At 40.1% G+C, this 22,359-nt stretch overlaps 1 protein-coding gene across 2 annotated transcripts in view; it reads left to right on the top strand.

Moving 5' to 3' along the window:
* The window catches only part of TOX (thymocyte selection associated high mobility group box), a 321,921-nt gene that overhangs the window by 265,906 nt on the left and 33,656 nt on the right, over nt 1-22,359 (top strand). For both annotated transcript variants that reach the window (XM_088469351.1, XM_088469352.1), the window contains exon 5: nt 16,425-16,655. In XM_088469351.1, coding sequence (XP_088325477.1) covers nt 16,425-16,655 — 231 coding nt within the window. The remainder of the gene's footprint in view (nt 1-16,424; nt 16,656-22,359) is intronic.

The following is a 22,359-nucleotide window of genomic DNA, read 5'->3' as shown; positions in this document are numbered from 1 at the left end:
AATAACTAAATTATTTATAATATTCTCTTTTCAGCTGTCTATTAGTCCACAATATTTTTCTGATTACTCTCTTCTATCTATAGTGATCTGATATATGTAAGACTGTTAAAATATCAGATTTTTAATTAGTTTTCTGCTATCCAAACAGTGTGACATTTTCCCTCCCTGCTGTATTTTCTGCACAATTGCACTAATTTTCACTGCAATTATAGCATTCTTCCTGCGCTATTATGGTAAATAACTTATGTCTCTGCCATATGTCATGCAGGAATGCTAACTCAGTAAAGGACAGAGGCTTGTGCTTATGATTAAACATAGACAAGGAAAAATATGACTGCAAGAACCTTTAGAAAGTAATTGAAAGACTGCAGGGTATGATGTAACAAGGTTTGAGACCCTCAAAGCTAAATTCAAAATGCATATGCTTGAACAAATATATTTCTCCCACAACAATGCAGTCTTAGGCATGTGTTTACCAAGATTTTAGTGCCAAACACAATTCCGAGCAATGTAAATGTAAAACTAAGTTGAAGCTTGCATACATCCCGAGGCAATGCTTCATCCTCAGATACAACTCAGAATAAATGTTACATTGTCGGCTGTTTACTTTGGTATTTGAGGTCAGAAGATTTGGCTCCTCAGACTGTTGTCTAAGAGAATTTTATTTTAGAATTACTCCTAGTAATGATCAGCCTCCTAATACATTTGTGTATTCTGCAAATTCATGTTCAAAAACAAGATTTTGTGAAATGTAGTTGTTAAACTCAGTACAGGCTGTGTGTCTTCATCAAAGGGGTGTATTGAGTCCCTAGAACAATGTTACAGGTACACTAATGCGCTAAGTTGTTACAGTGTGTGCATCTATGTGCCACAAACACAGAGTGCTCCGCTTGGTAAGTATAAAATTAGAGATGTTTATCAGTCCATAACTTGCTGATTATAGCTGATGGATCTTAATGATCACTGTAACGTGATGCGTTAATAAAGTATAGTATGAGAGACTTGAGAGTGGCTTAATGGGACAATGAATGAGTGATAATATATAATATAGGAGATTACTGAGATTAACGTTCTCAAAAGTCACAGTCCAGAAGGTCAGACCTGCCTACCCTCCCAAAATGGCTGGGAGTCTCACGAAAATCGGGTGCTGCCCACAGCCGCCAAGAAACGTGGCCAGGTCTACAGCAGGCTGGAGCACTTCCCGAGTGAAGTTGGCGGCACTGATGACGCAATTCCCTTTGAGGGTTGTGGTGACCGTGTCACCACACTCCTAGACCCACCCACCTTCACCATGCCCCCCACCAGCAGCACAGTACTAACCTGCCCGCAACTGGAGACGGCAGCCAAAAGGTCAGCAGGTATTCAGTAGGTGTGATAAGGGGTAAAATTGAGGGGTATGGAAGTGTGATGGGTAGAAGTAGCAAATAAGTACATTACTAGTCAAAAATTTTAGGACACCCCCATTTTTCCAGCGTTTTTTGCACATTAAGTAATTTAAGTCTATTGAATAACCTGAAGTGGTACAATGGTATATACAACTAGAGGTAAAACAAAATAAAAGTTAGCAAAACTGAAAATGTAAATTGCAGAGTTATAGGAAGGCTTTTTTCAGATAACAAGTAATGAGATAAGAACTTACAGCTGTTCTGCACTAATATAATTAAATGAAGCCTTAAAAGTTGATGCAAACAATTCCTACAGATGTTGACTACTTGATTACAAACCCCCTTCTGTATAATTGCAGTGTTAGAACAGACTGTTATTACACTCACTGAACCATTATTTGGTCAATAATGCACAACAGGAAGCAGAATATTACTATAATAGTGGCAAGAAAAAGGCAAGTAACAAAGGAAGACAGATAGACATTTATAACCTTTAAAAGTGTAGGTCTTTCCTTTAGAGAAAGCCAAGGTGTCAGTGAGCATAGTTTCCTACACCATCAAAAGTAAATTGGAAACTGGAGTAAACTCTGACAGGAGAGGTCAGACAAATATGTAATATAACTAATAGTGACCACTTTGTTATAATCTTCCAGAAACAACATGGTTTTACTGACCATGTTGCCTACTGGTAGACTCCCTTCAATTCAGGAGACCTCCCTTACTCCTAGAAAAAAGTAATGCTAACTTTGTAATGATGGAATGTCATTCATGGTGTGTCTGAGAGGGCGATTTTTTTAAGGCACCCAATGGAGCAATTCATTTGTTGCTCTTTCTGAGCACAATAGCCGCTGGCACCGGCATTTCGGCTTACACGCTCAGGAGTCTGCGAGCAAAAATATGTGAGAAAACTGTGGTTAGGGAGCCCTAAATCAACCAGGACTTTAGACGAGGTTTAGCCATTTTACACGGCTAAACCTGGTCTAATAAGGTGTGTAGAGGGCAATAATTAATGAGCGTACAGAAACTGGGCGCTCATTAATTATTGCCACCCATGCAACAATTTTGTAGGTTGATAGATAATTGATAATTAAATACTTTAGGGCCTATTTATCAAGACCTATCAATGTGATAAGGCGTTTTTATGCTTTGCTGTGTTTATTTACCACGTTATAAGTGAGCAGGCTCCCATGCAGAAGCATGGGAGACCCTATTATGTATCAAGCAATGCATTAGTAATTTCACGGCTGTGCAGTTTGGTTAACACCATCTTAACTTTTACAGTATAATAAAAATAATCTTCCCTTCCTCACTGCTACACTGTACATCCTCTGCCAGTGTGACACAGATGCACAGCACAAACCCCCTCTGGTGGAAGGCTGTGCCTAATACTGTAGGCTTGGTGGCATGGGAGATATCCCTGAGTGGCACTAGAGCAGCGGTAGCAAACCAGTCGGAGGCAAAGAGCCAAAAATTATTTGTAGTCAATCGAAAGAGCTGATAGCATGCGCGCGCCGTAGGCCTTTCTGTCACAAGGCCACCCCCATTTTTGTGCGCACGCCTCTGGTATGACATTTGGAGGAGCATGACCTTGTGTCACATAAAAAATAAATATTTTACATAATCTTCCCAATATAAATTTTTCACTGTTGAAGTGAAAGAAAAAGACAGAGCAACATAGAAAACATTGAAATAGCCACATTCACATAACATACATATTGAAATCCAGAACCACATAATACTTTGAGAATGCCAGTGCCCATTATGCTGTGCCCCCAGTAGTTGTGCCCCATATGCAATGCCCCCAGTAGTTGTGGCCCTTAGGGAATGACCCCTGTATCTATGCCAATTATGCAATGCCCCCAGTAGTTGTGCCCCTACTGCAATGCCCCCTGTAGCTGTGCCCCTTCTGCAATGCCCCTGTAGCTGTGCCCCTTCTGCAATGCCCCCTGTAGCTGTGCCCTTTAAGCAATGCCCCCAGTAGTTGTGGCCCTTATGCAATGCCCCCTGTACTGTACCCATTATGCAATGCCCCCCAGTAGTTGCCCCTTCTGCAATGCCCCCTGAAATTTGTGCCCCTTAAGGAGTGCCCCTAAAGTAGTACCCCTTCAGCAGTGCCCCCTATAGTGCCCCTTAAGCAGTGACCCTTCAGCAATGCCCCTGAAACTTGTGCCCCTTAAGCAGTGCCCCCAGCCCAGTACTTACCTGTCCACGCTGGCTGACGCTTTGTTTCCCGCACTGGCTCCCGCTGCCACTACCTCGATCTGATTGGATCTAACTAGATCAAGCAGGCACACAGGCCAGGCTCCTCACATGCATTGCGCAGTGACGTCATGACATTACACGCGCACTGCATCACTGGGAACGCTGGCCTCTGAAGCGATCATAGTCTCTGATCGCTTCAGAGACCAGTGATCCCAGTTCCAGTGATGGGAGCCACATTTTTAAAACAAAAGAGCTGCGGGTTGGCCACTCCTGACCTAGATGCACCCACAGGTAGAGACTTACACTTCCTTAGGATGGATTAGGATACATTCCCATTGGAAGTGCAGCAGAGCACCTAGGTGTTACTTTGTAAATGGTATTATCACAAATAAGTATATAGCATACTAAAGAATAATACTTTGCCTCTAAACAATTTTATAGTGACAAGATTGATACATTCACATATTGAAATCTTGTTCTTTTCTTTTTTTCATCACAGTGTATTTATAAGCCCCCAGGTAGTGAAAGAGGATCCCACTTTATCCAAATGTATGAAATGTGCTTATTTCCTCTCAATGGAAACTTTATTGCCAAACACTCCCTCGCATTAAGTCAATCACTGTATATACATGCAAGATAGTCTAGCTGAGAGCTTTTGCTGTAGAACTGCAAATGAATTTGTTTGGTTACAAAATATAATCCGAAGAAAATCTCAAATAACAAATGTTTGAATCCTTAGAGTTGTTGCTGGCATTACATACCGATTCCGTATTCCACAAAGTAGATTAAATCACTTGTATTTCAGACAACTGTATAGTACTGATAATTTTTAGAAATATATTTATTGCAAAATTATTGAAAATAAATGAGCAATAAGGTGTATCTTAGTTTTTTTATATTTATAATATTTATCCTCTTTTTATTTAGTACTACCATCAGCGGCTTGTCAGTCCAATACTAGTTGTTGCTATAAGCCTTTGTCAAAATAACTAAATTGTGCATTATCATGTCGGTATCATAGTAACTCCTATGAGTATGCTGTACTGTATGCCCCATAAGACATCAATTATTGTAGTATATCAGTATATGTTGCCCTTCTATAGAAGTTTTTATTGTTTGTTGGAAAGAAGGCCTTTTCCCCTACTTTATTGGTGGTGTATTTTTCAGAATGATACTTCCTTAATATTTTAATATGAAGTCTATTACAGTAACCCTTAACAAGACACGAAATTACACTTCTGGATGCTTATGGGTCATATATCTTGTGATAATCCCTTATCAACTGAACCCAATGAGTGGTCAGGGTAAGGCTTTTTTTTTTTAGTAAACTTAACAGGTGTCAAAAAAAATTTCAACCACCATCTTCATCGTCATGTCTAAGGTGTTTGGAATTATCTAAGGTTTTAACAGTGACATTCCTAAGGGGCAATATATACAAGGGGTTCATAATATGAAAGAAAAAACCAAGTTAATAAATATTTGTATTAAATCATCATTGCCTACTCTCCCGGAAGATCTAAACATCTAGAGTATACCACTGGAAGGACAGTAATAACATGATTATCCACTTCCTCTATGCGATGCTGGGGCAGAAGATAAAAATAGATATGCATTAATTCAAAGTGCACATGACAGCAGGCAAATAGCAGCACGTCAGATGACGGCAAGTTTCAACCTTAAATAACAATTGGTTGAGACGAGAACTCCACAAAGCAGGATATTACAGTTAGGTTACATTGCATGAATCATCACATCTGATAGTACATGATTGTGAATTTAGTGGCGTAAAGAGCATAAAACAATGGAATAATGATGAGTGAACGTTTCGCACCAACCTATGCCGTTATGGTTTGTTTCCAACTGTGCAGTGTTCTGGAGACTCTGCAATGTTGTAGGATGTATTTTCTTGGCATAGTTTTGGTGCAGTCATTCCCTTAGAAGGTGAGATCAAAGTAAATTGTTACTCAGTGGCATAGGCAAAGCAACATTATAAAAGGGCCCTCATCCTAATGCTTCCAGAAAGACACCTTTCTCTGCAGCAGTTGTACATTTAATGTCCCATAGTAATGCCCTAGGTAATTTGATGCCCCATAGTTATATCCTAGTTAATGTTATATTATACCCCATAATAGTGCCCTAATACATTTTATGCCCCATAGTAGTGCCTTCATTTATTGTATGCCACATGGTAATGCCCTAGTTCACAATATGCCACATTGTAGTTCTGCCAGTACACATTATGCCACACAGTGCCCCCAATTTTCATTATGGCAAATTAAATTGTCCTCAGTTCATAATGCCACAATGTATTGCCGTATGTAACATGATAGTGCCCTCCAGTTCATATCATGCCACATTACAGTTTCCAATTCAGATTATGCCACCTTACAGACCCCCTTCACCATTATAACATCTACAACACACATCATTCAATGAAAACGGAATGTCTCCCCATTTAGGCCTAGCAGCGGGACAGACCCAGTTACTTAGCAGGCAATTCTGGTAACTTGGTAGACATCTATGTGACCTGTGTCCAGGTCCCCCTAAGACTCTGGGGCTCCATAGCAATGGTACCTCCTATACCCACTATAGCTATGCCAGAGTCGTTGCTTATTTATATTCATCTACCCATGTTACAGCATTTTGTTCCAGGCAAAAGGGTGTTTTTCAGGATGATAATAGCCCCATCCACAAAGCACTTAGTAGTTTAATGAGACTGACGTTATCCATACGTCATGGTCTTCTCAGTCTATAATGAAGTCTAAAGCAGCCTTGCCACATTCATTAGTCAGTTGAGTGACTTTCGTGTGGAATAAGTCACCTGTCTTTTTCCTGCTCATGTTTGTTATATTTGCACTATATTCTGTTTATATACTATGTTAGGTCCGGCACCTGTGTATAGTAATAGTAAATAACACAATTGTATAGACAATAGTAAATTACTAAAAATAGCTGTAGCTGCTTAGTTCTCAAACATGCTGATATTTATTTATAGTTCAAGTTTTATTTATTATAATAGTTTATTATACTATGCTTTTGAAAGGTCTTTATATTAATTTGCAGTTGTGAAAATAAGTACAAAGTATAAATTATTAAACTGATGATAGAAAAGACTCTTTGCTACATGACATTTATACATTCATCATGATTTACACCTGTGACATAATAATGACATCTGCAGACTATTATGAAACTTGTTGGACTTTTAGCCTGGTTCTAAATACAGTAAGTGTATTCAGAATAATGTATACATCATTATACTTGGAGCAACACTACTAGAAAATTATACTTATGTGACCAGAGACTAAAAGCAAACAAAAAAAAACGTAACTCTGACCATAAATGCAAGTAGTCTGTAATTACATAATACATTTACATAATACATTTGACTCCAGGCATCATACACTCACTAGAAGTGTGCTTACCATTAGAATCACTATTTCCATGTAAATAAGGCATTTTGATATCACTGTTCTCAAATTATTATCACATGTACCAATACACATAACTCAAAGTTATTCATTGCATCAGTGTTAAAGCTGTCAGTAAAATGTTTACTTAATGCATGCTGAATGTTGATTTACGGTTCTCTGGTCATATATGTAATTATTGCAATAATGAGTCACACACGCTTAGCTAAAATTTACTCTTTCAGGGGGAAAATTTAAATTGCATCTTTATAATAGTTACATATTTTTGTTTCTCATACTTCTAGCAAAAATAGCAAAATTTTGTTTAATTTAGTTTTTCATATTTTTGAAGTTTAAAAGCATACTAACTTACTGTCATTCCATTGAAATTATATTTGGAGTTAATGTACCACATAGTGTAAAACATATGGTTATTTATGTTGAATGAAAGTTCAAACAAAAGAAGAAACTTTAAAGCTGGTTCAAATAATTTTATTTTTTACATCAGTTTTCTCCAAACTGTGTGCCGTGCGTCGTGCAGGGCCGGTGCAAGGTTTCTGGGTGCCCTAGGCAACATTTCACCCACTGCCCCTGCTCCTTCCAATTCATAATATGCCATGCATCAGTGTCCCCAATTTATATGCCATACAGCAGTGCCCCAAATCCATAATATACAGTACTATGTAGAAATGCCCCAACTAATGTTCCACACAGCAAAGCCCCAAAATCATAATGTACCTCATAACACTGCCCCCAATTCATTATATGCCACACAGATGTATCCCTAATTCATAATTATGCTACACATCAATGCCTCAAATACATAATATGTCACACATTAATGCCCCCAATATATTATATGCCACATAGTTGTGCTCAATATGTATTGTATGCCATATAGCTGTAGCTCCAATTCATAATTATTCCATCCAATACATATGCCACACATATGTGCCCCAAATTCTTTAGACGCCATACAGCTGTGCCACCAATACATTATGCCAAAAATCAGTGCCCCAGTACATATTTATGCCACACATCTATGCCCCAATATACAAGGGTGGTCCAATAAATAAGGTAAATAGCATCTCACATGTGCAATATCATCTATTTCATTCTAATTTCCCACCAGGCCAGAGCAGGTAGACAACTGCTTCCCCTCACAGCCAGTAGACTGCTCCTCGTATCAGTCATACTGTCCCATCATCAGTTGTAAGATGGCAGGGCTGGCGGAAACATGGTAATACATTGAGGTGCCTTGTGTGATCAGATTTCTTCATCTAAAGAGCACATCAGCAACTGAAATTCATCGCCAGCTTATCGAGGTCTATGGTGATAACATCATGCCATGAAAACAGGTTTGGGTTTGGTACACTGGCTTTGATAACAGCAGGACAGACATTCAAGATGAGCAGCAATCTGGCCAGCCAAGCATGCCTATCACAGACGAGAAATTGTGCCACATTGAAGGTCTGATTCAGGAGGACAGATGCATTTGAGTTAGTGAAATTGCTGATGAACTGAATATCTCAGTGGATACTGTGCCCAACATCATTCATGAGCAACAGGGGTACAAGAAAAAGTGTATACGCTGGGAACCCAAGCAACTCAAAGAAATTCACAAAACCAATAGGATGGGATTGTCTCTGGTGCGCTTGACGTGGTACCATGAGGAGGGAGTGCAGTTCCTGCAGCGTATTGTCACAGGTGAAGAAATGTGGGTGCATCATGTGACCCCAAAGAAGAAGCAAGCATCCATGACATGAAAACAAGCATCTTTCCCACTTTCAATGAAATGCATAACTACTCCATCAGCAAAGAAGGGCTTAGTGACCGTGTTTTAGGAACACAAGGGCATGTTTCTTGTTGATTTCCTCACCAAGGGAGATACTGTGACTGCTGTTCACTATTGTGATACTGTACTTTGAGTCAGTTGCAGTGGGCAGTTCATCAAAAACTACCTGGGTTGCTGTGAGTAGACATTGTAACACGATAACATCAGGCCACACTTACATGTGAGCTACCATTGGGTGGTACTGGACCATCCTCCCTACAGCCCTGACCTGGCACCAACTCATTTTCATCTCTTTTTACCATTAAAGAAGCAATTGGATGGAAGGTGATTCACAACCAATGGTGAAGTTCAGCAGTGCCATTATGTCCTGGCCTCTGGTGCTTGACACTGATTTATTTTATGCTGGGATAGATGCTTTGGTGTACCTTTGGAACAAATGCTTAGACAAGTACAGTATGGGGACTATGTGGAAAATAATGCGTACCAAGGCCATACTATTGATTATACATATATGTACAGGTTGAATACATTTACTCATTGAGAGGTCTTGTTACCTTAATTATTGAACTACCCTCGTATGTCAGTACTCTTTAACCCCTTTCCCACACACCCTACCAGCACTCAGCCCCCACACACTCACCATGCCTGCACTCATTAACACACATACACATTGCCAGCACTCATTAACACACACTCACCCTACTTGCTTTCATTAACCCACACACATTCACCCTGTCAGTACTCATTAGCCCACCACACACACCCTGCCAGCACTTATTAAACCCCACACACTCATCCTACTAGCACTTATTAAACCCCCACACACTCACCCTGCCAGCACTCATTAAACACTCCCCACACACACATTGCCAGCACTCATTATCCCCCACACACTCACACATTCACCCTGCCAGCACTCATTAACCCACCCACACTCACCCTGGCAGCACTCATTCACCCAAACACACACATTGCCAGGACTCATTAACCCCACACACACACATTGCCAGGACTCATTAACCCCACACACACATTTCCAGCACTCATTAACCCCCACACACACTCACCCTGCCAGCCCCCCACACACACATTTCCAGCACTCATCACCACACACATTCACCCTGCCAGCACTCATTAAACCACTCACTTTCCCAGCACTCACACTAACCCTGTCAGCACATATTAACACACACATAAGCCGCCCACTCCATCTCCCACATACATACACCCATTAATCATTACTCCTCACCAAAAAGTAATGACAGATATGCCTTACCAGGCTCCATTCATCAGCAGCATCTCTTCATGTTGTCTAGGGGCCAGAGCATCTTATGTGAGTGACAGGCTGGCACCCAGTGGAAGTAGAGAGCTGGAGGAGAGGGAAGGGGTGGCCACACTGCTGCTTACTCTAATGCACTGACAGGTAAGAGTGCAGTGCTGGGGCTGGTGGAGTTCCAGGGGTTTGCCACCTCGGCAGCATCGGCCCTGGTCATCTGTAGTCCTGGCTGGAACTGACCTTCAGTGGCTGTCTCACAAATCAGATAATTTATGGTCAGTGTGATAGCAAAACCAGTGCTGGTGGCTGCCAATCATAAAATATGTGGATAAACACCACATAACTGACTCCGCTTTAAATAACAATTCGGCTGAATGATTTTTGTTAATTACCAGCTGAATGTGCCCTTGACTTGTATCATAGGCTACTGTACTTAGAGAAAAGGGAGATAGATCTATTGCTCCACGGTCATTTTCTGTCCGATTACTTTTGGAATAAACAAATACCATGGAGTTTTAGATTGAGAAACATTCCCACTCTTGGGAGGAATGATCCTACTTTTTGTAGTAAGTGGTGCTCCGTCCTCAATATATGCTTGTTTGACTTACTGTGTTGGTCATTGTGGAGGTGGGAACAGAGCTTAAAAAAACTAGAAGTGAAGTTTCAACCGTTAAACCTAAAGCTATACCTGTACTGCAAGGTGACATCACTGAACAGTGGTTGGACAAATTGAAAGTTCAAACTGACTGATATCGCAGAGATTTATTAGTTTTTAAGAGGGCTAAGCTTGATTAAGTTAACCGAGATTATCAAGAACATAGGGTGTATCGGTGGTTAACTGGTACTGAAACTTCTACACAGAGATTTAGAAACAGGTTTAGGAATACCCAGTCCCAACTGGATAGCTATATGTCAACTGATAGGGATTCTTCTGATATGCAGATTAATACTAAACCACCATTGCCACGAGTTAACACCTGTTCCCAACTTGAAGTGCCTTTAAATGCAGAAGGCCCCACCCGAAGTGGTGCAACTTCAAAAGGAGGGAAAAAGCAATCAAAAGTACAGAAGAATTGGTGATTAATATATCCACATATAAATTGAGTGAGGCTGAAATTACCCTCTTATCCAAAGGCTTGACCTTTGTTCCTACCACCTATCACAACAACTTTGGATGGTCTATAGATAATTCTAAACTTAACGATAAATTTAGACTTAAAGAGAAGTTTGAGGATGCACCTTGGGTACAGGCTACTAAATTTAAGAAAAAAAGCTCTTATGAGCCACCTTGACAACATTCCAGCATCAAAACATTCTCTAGACTACTATCTCAGAGTATCCATGATTCCCTAAAGACACAACAGAGGATAGACATAATCTAACTCCTCTGGAGAAAACAGCTTTGAGAGAGCTTAAGAGTAATGATAGGGTGACGGATTAGATTGGCTGATAAGGGTAGTGCCGTGGCTGTTATGGATACCATTGATTACGATAGAAAGGCAAAGAGACAGTTATCCAATAATAAGACATATTGTAAACTCCCTGGTGATATAGTGTTGGCATTTAAAAACAAATTAGACATAGTTTTAGATGGAGCTTTGAAAAATAGCTGGATTAATGAGGATTGTTTTGTTTTTTTGAAAACTGAATTTCCCATTTGCCCTATACTCAATTGCCTAAAGTACATAAATCACTGTACCATCCTCCTGGGCAGCCTATAATTTCAGCCTGCAATTCTCTATTTGCTCCAGTGGCCCGGTACTTAGATAGTTTTCTTCAGAATTGTGTCACTAAGATTTCTAGTTATTTACTAGATACCAATGATTTAATAGAGAAAATAAGATCCCTACCTTGAAACACATATGGAATTTTGGTCACCCTTGATGCGTCATCGCTCTATATGGTGATCCCACATGGTGAGGGCATGGATGCAGTGAGGATGGCCCTTGTTGATTCACATGTGGGATCACCCTCAATTTAATTTTTGATGGAACTGTTGGAATTAACACTGATCTGCAACTATTTCAAATATGGAGACCAATACTATCTCCAGATGGCAGGTACCGCGATGGGCAGTAATATTGCCCTGGCACATGCCAATTTATTCTTGGATGCCTATGAGAGTAATCATCTGGTCCTGCTGTTTGGACATAGTATTGGATTTTACCGTCGGTTCATAGACGATATATATCTTATTTGAAATAATACTGAGGAATCACTGTTAGAGATGTTTAATGCTCTGAATGTATGGAGGTGCTTTTTGCTTCTATAAGCAGCTTGGCTGTGAAGTTTGTAATAATTTTTTATTGGTAATTGAAAATGATACAATTCGCTATATTGCATTGAACTCTGTCCTTTGTTAATAATTTATATGGTGTAATGATTTCTATGTATTTTATTGGCAGGTAGCTTAGATTAACATTGCTGCCTTCGAAATAATTTGTCAACTGAGCACGATGGCATGACATCCCGCTACATACTGTATACTTGTGTATGTCTTATTTATACTCGCTGTGCTGCCAGGGTATGCGCACACCCTTCTAGTGTTTACACTGGAGTCACTAAGCAGTAGATGACACGGGTACGCTAGTGTCATCAGCTGATTAGCAGGATGTGTACATGGGGTTACCTTGGCGACCGACTGGGGTGCGTTTCAATGGGAGGAAGTGGTTGGTATTGGAATGCACGCTGGCTGATGCTAAGCTGCTTGAGACATTCACATGCTCTGAATAATATTTGGTATGGATCGCTGATATTTCTCGAGTATGATATATGTATTTTGATACATATTGGTTTTCAATATTGGTGGGTTGTCTATATAGTGCATTATTGTGTACTATCACCAGATTATCGGGGGGGGTGGGGTTTTTGGTCATTAGGGTGGGTATATATATATGTTTATGTGCTGCTTGTATTTTAATATTGACAAAGGTCCATGCTGTAGGACTGAAACGTTGAATACTATGGAGCTGTATTTACTTCTTATGGATTTATAATAAAGGTTATATTTTAGAAGACTGGTGAGTGCAACCTGGAGTTTCTCCTATACTTTTATGTATACAGTATACATATATATATATATATATATATATATATATACTCAGACAGATGCTCAGCAGTAATTCTATCTATCTCAAGGGGAGAGGTGTATGTAACCATCAATAGAGATAAAGTGGAGAAGTTACCCATAGCAATAATCATTTATCTATCACGGTCTAAAAAGTGATAGAAGCTGATAGGTTGCTATGGGCAACTTCTCAACTTTATCTCTCTTAAAGGTTTCATACATCTTCCCCTTTGTCAAAGACTTAGGATAACAACACTCATGTAGAGTTTGAGTTGTATGTACACCCTGAACATACAGGAGATGATGCATACAGATGTGTCCTAATACATCTTTGATGCAATCGCGGTAAAAAGCCCCTCTCGGTGTGCCAGATCCCATGAGACTCTGTTAACGCTGGGAGTCTTTTTGTGTCTTTTTCACCGAGAATGCATCTACTGTAAGTCACAAAATGCGATGTAACTAGGAAGCACCAGCAGATTGTGTGGATTAATTTGATATGCAAATCACGCTGCTGGGTATTGAGGTTAGATGTATGAGGCCACATCTGTAGATGAAAAGTCACATTTATGTATATATGCTCAGTCAGATGCAACTCAAGATGTGTCCAGCCCTTTACCTCTAGGGACCTATTCATTATGTTAATTATCGGGGGCCAGACACCCCCCGACAATTAAGTATCCAACTTGCTGAGAGTAGCAGCGTTGGATAGAAAAATCACTGGAGTAATTTAACATTGTTCCTGTGTGCAGACAGCTGATCCAAAAATCATCTGTCTCTGCCACCTCCTTCACTGCTACTTCCGCAGCTCCGGCAGTCAGTGGAAGGAGCTGGGCAGTGGCGGAGGTATACAAATGGATCCCTCTTTGCAACCCGGGACTCCTTTCCATAGGATCAGGGGTGCAAGAGCAAACAACATCTGAAGTTGGCAAATATTTCCACAGTCAAGCTCTGAAAATATTGTTTTTTCGGAGCTTGATGAATTTGGTCTCCATATTATTGTATGGGGACAGCGGGTCCCCATAATATTGTATGGGGACAGTGGAACAGATTGGGGCTGAAAGGTAAGCAGGAGAAATCAGTGACATCTTCTGCATTACCTTTATAATGAATGGCCCCGATACTTAATTACTATAAAAGTAGGTGAACATTTTATTTTGTATCTGTTTTTTGTAGAAATTAAGTGATGATGAATAGACCCCTAAGTGTACAGTATGTGACAACACTACTAGCATATACGTATATATAAGTGTCCATTTATCACACCACAGACTTTACTACTTAGCAGCACCAAAACACTAATCCTAAATACCTAGTACACTATAAGTGAGCTATGACACAAACTTGAGTAAATAATAGCACACTGAATTAAAAGTAGCAAAGCTCAGGTAAAAGTACACCACCCAGGTTATACACGCAAAGACAGGTCCGATACGCATGACTCCAGCCATTGCATCATTAGGCTTAATCTGCAAATTTACACCAATTCCTTAGTGACAAATGAACTAATCCTAAGTACCTAGTACACTATTTGTGAACATAGATCCAAAATTGAGGAAAAAGTAGCAAAATTGAGGAAAATGTGCGAAGCACAAGAATCACGCCAGGCGTTATCTGTAGACAATAAACTAAATTTTGCCTGTATGAGAATGACGTGGTACCCCCCCTTCCCCATCCCACCTCTCTGATCATAAGTTTTACTTTGGAAATACTTTGACTCTGCATTCTCACCCACAGTACATTCAGACTTTACATCAACAGATGCAGAAACTATGCTATTAGGAACCCACATAAGAGCCTCTTAACTATCATGTTGTAGTACAGGAATTCCAAACGTTCTGACCGTGAATCTTTAGTCAGAGTGGTTAAAGTGGTTGTGAGAACCATTGGTCAATCTTCGCCCCAGTTGGAGAACATTTTTTCTGGGAGGAGTTTATTAAAGGCTAATAAGATCATCACCACCCAAGTCCATACTTGCCTACCCTCCCGAGACCTGCGGGAGGCTCCCGATTTTTCGGGTAACCCCCCACAAAACCCCCGAAAATGTAGGCACTTCTCCCGCATTCTGCCCACTTCACCCCCTAATTAATTATGCCAGCATTCGCGGCAAATTCCTGCGAAAGGTGGGGCTTAATGACACGACCCATCTGGCCCCGTCCTCCAACACTGCCCACCTGCTTCTCCTCCCCGGGCTTCTTCCAGGAACGTAATCTCAGAAGTTGGTAACTACTATATGCCCAAGTCACTCCCTATTTTCCTTATTTCCCTCTAAGAAACGTTATAGGTGTCTTAGATGCTGTGCCAGTAGGCTGCAAAATAGTTTCTTTCTTTCTGTCATGAGTAGTTTACATTTTTAATATTTGTTGTTTTTGAATTAATTATTTTGGAGTTTTGTGAGATTGCAATGTCATTTCACTTATGCATTGTTAATGTTGTAGTGACAATAAATAAATTGAATTGATAAGAGATTCATCTTAATATAAACCAAGTAGAAAATTAGGAGAAATGGATATTTACATAGAGAAGCCTCATTCTATGTACAGACACAGGTACAGTGCACATGGGCTATTTACCAGGGATGTTGAAAATAGAACATGCTCTACTTATCCCAGTCCCTGCTCTATCATCACTTAGGTAAATCACCCATGTGAACTGTACCTGTGTCTCTCTTTAAAGTTGGACCCCCCCCCCCAGTGAATTTTTATATTTAAAAATAATAATAAATGCAGGGAAGATAGATTTAATAGATACTTGTGTGCACATTCTGATTTAACAAACACTCATTGCTAATATTGCCAAAAAAAGAAGGCGTTGGAAATAATCTCCAATTGTCATCTGCAACTGTTAGTATATTGAAACATCCATGACCGACATTTCCGAATGGCAGATTGGCGGTTCCGGTCCAAATGGGGAATCAGCCAAAAGGCCGGCAGGTGTATTGGGGCCTTAACTTGTGAAGCACTACACTACAAGGCAGAACAGAATCTTTAAAATGTTAATATAAACAGCAGAACATAACAACACTGTTTTAACACATTGGATATGATACAGTGTATAGTGCAAAACTAACTCATATATTGCAAGGAATAAAATGCATTAGCCTGTAGATTTTAAGGAATGTTAGAAAGTAGTTTTCATAATGTGCTTGTTACTTTATATGGCCCCCCCATTCCCAATGATGTATCTTATCCTAACTATCTGTTCTACATTCTGCATTATTATTATTATTATTATTATTATTATTATTATTATTACAATTAATAGTTAGAACTGACTAATAATCTTATTACAGATCAGTGGAGGGGAAAAACGACCAGCCCCTGACGTGGGAAAGAAGCCAAAAACACCAAAAAAGAAGAAAAAGAAGGATCCAAATGAGCCCCAGAAGCCAGTGTCTGCCTATGCACTATTCTTCCGGGACACACAAGCAGCCATAAAGGGCCAGAACCCAAATGCTACGTTTGGAGAGGTGTCCAAAATAGTGGCCTCAATGTGGGATGGACTAGGAGAGGAGCAGAAGCAGGTAACTGTGAAATATACAATTCTGAAAAGAGTCTGGGAAATGTAAAATATCACGTATTATCACGCTCATATTCAGTTTTAGAAAATGTCAGGTTTCTTCCATCGCAGTCAGAAGAGTTGTTATATTTTTAATCTCCTACAAATTCTGCTCCTGGAAAGTCTTTTGTGCTCCATTAGGCACCATCACTTCTCTCTTTCTATTATTAAGATGAATGGAAATGCTCAAAAGCCAAAATATGTTGCTGATATTCCTCCTTCCCACTCTGTACCAGTCCACATACTACATACTGTAGGAGACTGCACCCCGCCAAGTGTGAGCACGTAGACAACCTCCAATGTATCCTGTAATCCACAGAAGCTAATGTCTGTGCTCAAAAATAAATACATTAAGGAACTGCAGTACAATTGACAGGCAGTGTAAGGCTTTTATTAGCATCTTTAAGAATCATTCTCATGCTTTCTATTTGATCATTATAAGGATTTGTATTGTGCACACTTTACTGCAGGTGCTGATTGAGGATACAACAGTTTATGTAACGTATCTTACATGAATTCATATGCGCTTAAGAAGATTTGCGTGATTCTGGTAAAACTTACACAGCCAGTGCCTGAATGGGACGGATGAGGAGAGATGGGGCGTTCTAGCGTAGGCTGAATACAGTAAAACCAGGTTCCACGTACACATACAGACATTCGCCTGAGAAAGATGTATTATTTGCTGCAGTTCAGGTGCAGATGCACACATGATAATGACTAGGTAACTGATTGTAATTTGCAGCCTGAGTGGTATATTTACTAATGTGCGGGAAAGTGGAGATGTTGCCAATAGTAACCAGATTCTATATATTATCAACTAGAAGGTGCTAGATTAATCTTATGTAGAATATGATTGGTTGCTATGGACAACATCTCCACTTTCTAAAAACCCGCCCTTTAGTAAATATACCCCTGAGAATGCACTGCTGATAGGTGCGTTTGTGTTGCTAAGGCATATATTATGCATTTGTGGGTGTGTTTTAGCAATTATTTATTTTATCTGTACATGGGATGGACAGTTGTGCTAGCAAGTTGTTGTTTTTTATGTAAAATACCTAATGCATAAATGTAAGTGACATATGCCTGGCCTCTATGCATCTTATAATAGTTGCAGCTTTGCATATGCATACAGTTGCGGCTTTTCTAGAGTTTACTTCTGCAATTTGTTAAGCAATTACAGCCAACTCTATAAGAGCCTTATGTGTTGTATACATCAAAGCAGAGAAGAAGCTTGGATTCCAAGTACTTTGTTCCCCCCACTCCCCCAGGACACCTGATCGTGCTATGTGATGTTAAAGGTGTAGAAAGCTCTTACAGTGCTTTATACTGAATGTTAGTGCCGCTTTAATATTTCAGCTCCAAACCGACGAGAAGCAGCAGCTTACAAAAGCCGCCGTTTCGTAAAGATAACCTCTTGATCAATATGCTTTCCAGCTAACACTATCCTATACATCACTAGGTTTACTCATTATACTCATTACAGTTCATGGTCCTAACCATTCTGTGGCTTGAGCCAACAAGTGAAATAATACCCTACTGACCCCTAGCACAAATTGCACATTTGTATTATTGCAATGTATGCCTTAAAGGACACATGTTGCTTCCTACATTTGTATATATATATATATATATATATATATACATTATATATGAGATTTAAATAATATATAATAATGTGATGATAATAATAATAGATCTGCTGTTTGGAAAAAATGAAGGCTAAATTATTTTGCAAATCCATTTAATAAAAAATAGTGTCACTGAAATAGCAGCACAATTATTCATTTTAGATACGTTATTGTTTTCACTTAATTTATTTGGAACTCTTAGAACTCTTAATAAAATGTTGCAATATCTTTAAAGGGGAAATAAATCAATACATTTGCACTAGATGGCAATTGTTACCAAATCTATTCTGCAATCCTATCACAGCAATAAACCAAAATGCATTCTGCGGTGCATGAGAATTGCTTAATTTTAGTCATCTAACTATTTTTAAGTAAAATTATAGGTGGCTTATTGCTGATGCTAAGATACAATTATCATACAGATATAATGTACAGTATATATACACTAAATGGCCACTTTATTAGGTACTCCTTTCTAGTTCTGGGTAACTTCTTTCGGAATCGGTATGATTTACCGCCGGACCCACGCCCGGCGGTTGGAATCCCGACAGCGGCAGAAGAGGAAATCCCAATCGTCCAAGGTAAGTATTCTCTAATCTAATTCTACTCCCTAACCCTCCTTTATGGGTGCCTAACCCTAACCTTCCCCCCCAGTGCCTAACCCTAAGTGCCCCCTGGGGGTGCCTAACGCTAAACCCCCTTCCCCTAGCCTAAACCTAACCTCCCAGGGGGTGCCTAACCCTAAGTCCCCCCCAGAAACCCTAAACCTAACCCTCCCCCCCTGCGCGGCTATCCGCGCCCAGCGTTCCTTCGATCGGGATGCCGGGCGTCAGTCTCCGGGCGCCGGTAAAATGACAGGCATCTAGATTTAGACGCCTGTCATTTAACCGTCGCCGGGATTAAGCAGTCGGGATGCCGGCTGTCGGGATTAGGTCCGCCGGCTTCCCGACTGCATACCCTTCTTTCTGTACCCTCAGAACAGCCTGAATTCTTCATGGTATGGATATCAAAAGCTGCTGCAAACATTCCTTTGACATTCAGGTCCATGGGATCATTATAGCATCATGCAGTTGCTAAAGATTTGTACATTTCTACACATTTATACAGCAAATCTCCTGTTCTACCACATCTCAAAGGTGCTCTATTGGCTTGAGATCAGACTGTGGCAGCGTTTGTAGTACACATGATCGGGAACATACTATTATGCTTTTGGACATGGTCCTGCAGCCCTGTTACATTAAAATTTACTATGAACTATTCCAAAACTCATGGCCCTTAAGTACAAATTATGAAATTTTAAGGGAGGTATTACAGTGTGAGAAAATTGGAGAACTTACATGCAGATACACACATACAGGAACGGAGAATGGTGAAATAAATTATTTAATGCGCCCTCTTTAATGTAAATTTATGTGGGCGTGCCGCTGACAGCCACTGTGTCTAAAGATGCAGAAGTGCTGGTACAGAATGCCTTTGTTCCAATGGAGAAGATGCGCCTGCCGTAGGACTGGTGGAAGCTTAGATGGTGCATCTCAATATGCAATGAGCTGTAGTAGTGCTGTTGACTGTGGGCATCTCAGTAAAACGATCATCGGTGGTGGCATTAGCATGAAGACGCAGACATGGATGCCTGCACCTCTGAATCAGGCCCACTGTGTAATAAAGGGGCATATTTATTAATACATTTTTGGCAGGAATTGAGTCACACTCAAAAAACAGCCATTTTTTAATGATTCCCACAAGTATCCCCAGAAAAAAGGGCAAAGCTGGACCACAGCAAAAATTATTTATGATCACAAAACAGCCCCAATAGAAACCTAGGGAATCGGTATGATTTGGAATCCCGACAGCGGCATCCCGGTAGAGGAGGAAATCCCGATCGACCCCAGGTAAGTATTGACTAACCTATTTCTACACCTAACCTTCCCTTAGGGGTGCCTAACACTAACCTCCCCCCCAGTGCCTAACCCTAATCCTCCTTCTTAAGTGCCTAAACCTAAATCCCCACTTCCCCATCACCTAAACCTAAATCCCCCGGGGGGGTGCCTAACCCTATGTCCCCCCCGGAGGTGCCTAATGTTAACCCCCCCTTCCCCTAGCCTAAACCTAACCTCCCGGGGGGGTGCCTAACCCTAATTCCCCCCCCGGGAACCCTAAACCTAACCCTCCCCCAGAGCGGCAATTGGGATGCCGGGCTCCCGGCGTATGTCTAATGACAGGCGTCAGCATATCAATGCCTGTCTTTAGACCCTTGCCGGGATATGACAGTCGGGAAGCTGGCTGTCGGGATTAGGTCCGCAGGCTTCCCGACTGCATACTGAAACCTAGAGCTATTTCAGATTAATGATAAATATGCCTTCTAATCTCATTTATGAACCTCTGCTGTTAAATATAATGAAGCTGTTAATATTAATTATTACTAATACTGTTAATGCTTTGTAGTATTATCATCTTGTTTAGTGGTCCTGACACTTTGGGAAGTTAACTTTGAGTACATTGCATGTTACATGTACAGATCCACCTGGCACCCAGCAAAATATTCCTCCGAATTTTGCTACAGACTGTAAACAGCCATTTAATTACTACCAGGAGTTCACGAGAGCTTCCTTGAATATGAGACTTACTATATTTATTACTTTACGGCACACACTTGAGACATTTAAACATGTTTCTACTTTTTCACTAAGATTAACCATCCATAGCGAACACTGAGGTCACTTTTGTTCAGTTTTGTAAAACTGTTGTTAAGTAAAAAATGAAAGTCACGTTGAACTCAAACCAGATGAAAATGCAAAAAAATCATCTTTCCCTGTCTAATTGGAAGCACAGGAAGGCTGTAATAGATTTTGCAAATTGCAAACAAAATGGTCCTGTTTACATTTCTGTCAATGACTTTAAAGCTTCAGTCAGTGAGACAAATACTCGTGTTTGTGCAAAAATCTGTAATGAAATACCTCATTTTAGAGCATTATATTTAAAAATTGTAATTACTGTTGTAGGCATGAGTATGTAGCTGTGTTTATATAGACATAAACCTTCATAGTAAGCAGACACAGATTCTCTTAGGGAACCTAGCAAGATTTTAATGATCAGGTAGCACCAGCAAGCACACTGTTGGAGTACCGTAACATATGTCTGCCTTTAGTTTGCATAATTCATATGCCATAAAATTAGCCAGAGCTGCTCGACTCAATAGCAACACCTCATTATTTTATTCTTCAGTATTTATTCCAATGTTTGACGCCTCATGAAATTACTGCTAATGTGTTATAGAAGGGCAAATCTGACACAAGTGAGAAGAATTTAATTTCCCACGCATTCCTTCCTGCTGGTATGTCCTTCCCTCCCCTGGTAGAAGTAGCAAAAGTAAATAGTTAATTTGCTTCAATTATAAGCCTGTCCTGCTAAATTAGAAGCAGCGGGTCTATGAAAAAGCAGAATATCACTTACAAGCTGATAAATCCTTGGAGCCCACAAACTGATGTCTTTTTCTTGGAGCCACGGTAATTTATGTCAAGTCAATCAAATCAATTCATCTTTATTGGAGCTTTTACACTCATAAGACTCGCTCCTTCATCACCATTGTCAGAATGGTCAATTTCATGGATGTGCCTTGGGCATAAAGAATAGTATACCACAGAGTGCCATTGAGATTCCAGGCAACTGGAGGTTCATATTATTGATTACACTAGGCTATTATGCTTTTGGACATGGTCCTGCAACCCTGCTACTGTACATTAAAATTTACTATGCAATATTCCAAAACTCATGGCCCTCATTATAGATAATTACATGTTATGACATTTCAGGGGAGGCATTAATACAGTGTGATAAAATTGGAGAACCTACATGCAGAAACACATATACAGGAACTGGGAATGGTGAAATAATCATTTGTTTAATGTACCCTCTGTAATGTAGATTGTCATTTATCTCACAAAGGCTCATCCTGGCATTCTATTATTGTATAGGTTTGCCAGCATAATGGCAGCAGCTCATATTGCTTTACTAAAAAAGAGGAACCACAGTCATCCAATCACG

The sequence above is a fragment of the Taudactylus pleione genome, unplaced genomic scaffold (genome assembly GCF_031769625.1).
Source record: "Taudactylus pleione unplaced genomic scaffold, aTauple2 ptg000090l, whole genome shotgun sequence".
Classification (NCBI taxonomy): domain Eukaryota; kingdom Metazoa; phylum Chordata; class Amphibia; order Anura; family Myobatrachidae; genus Taudactylus; species Taudactylus pleione.
The sequence above is the reverse complement of the archived record's forward strand: the minus strand, read 5'-3'. Positions and strand labels throughout refer to the sequence as shown.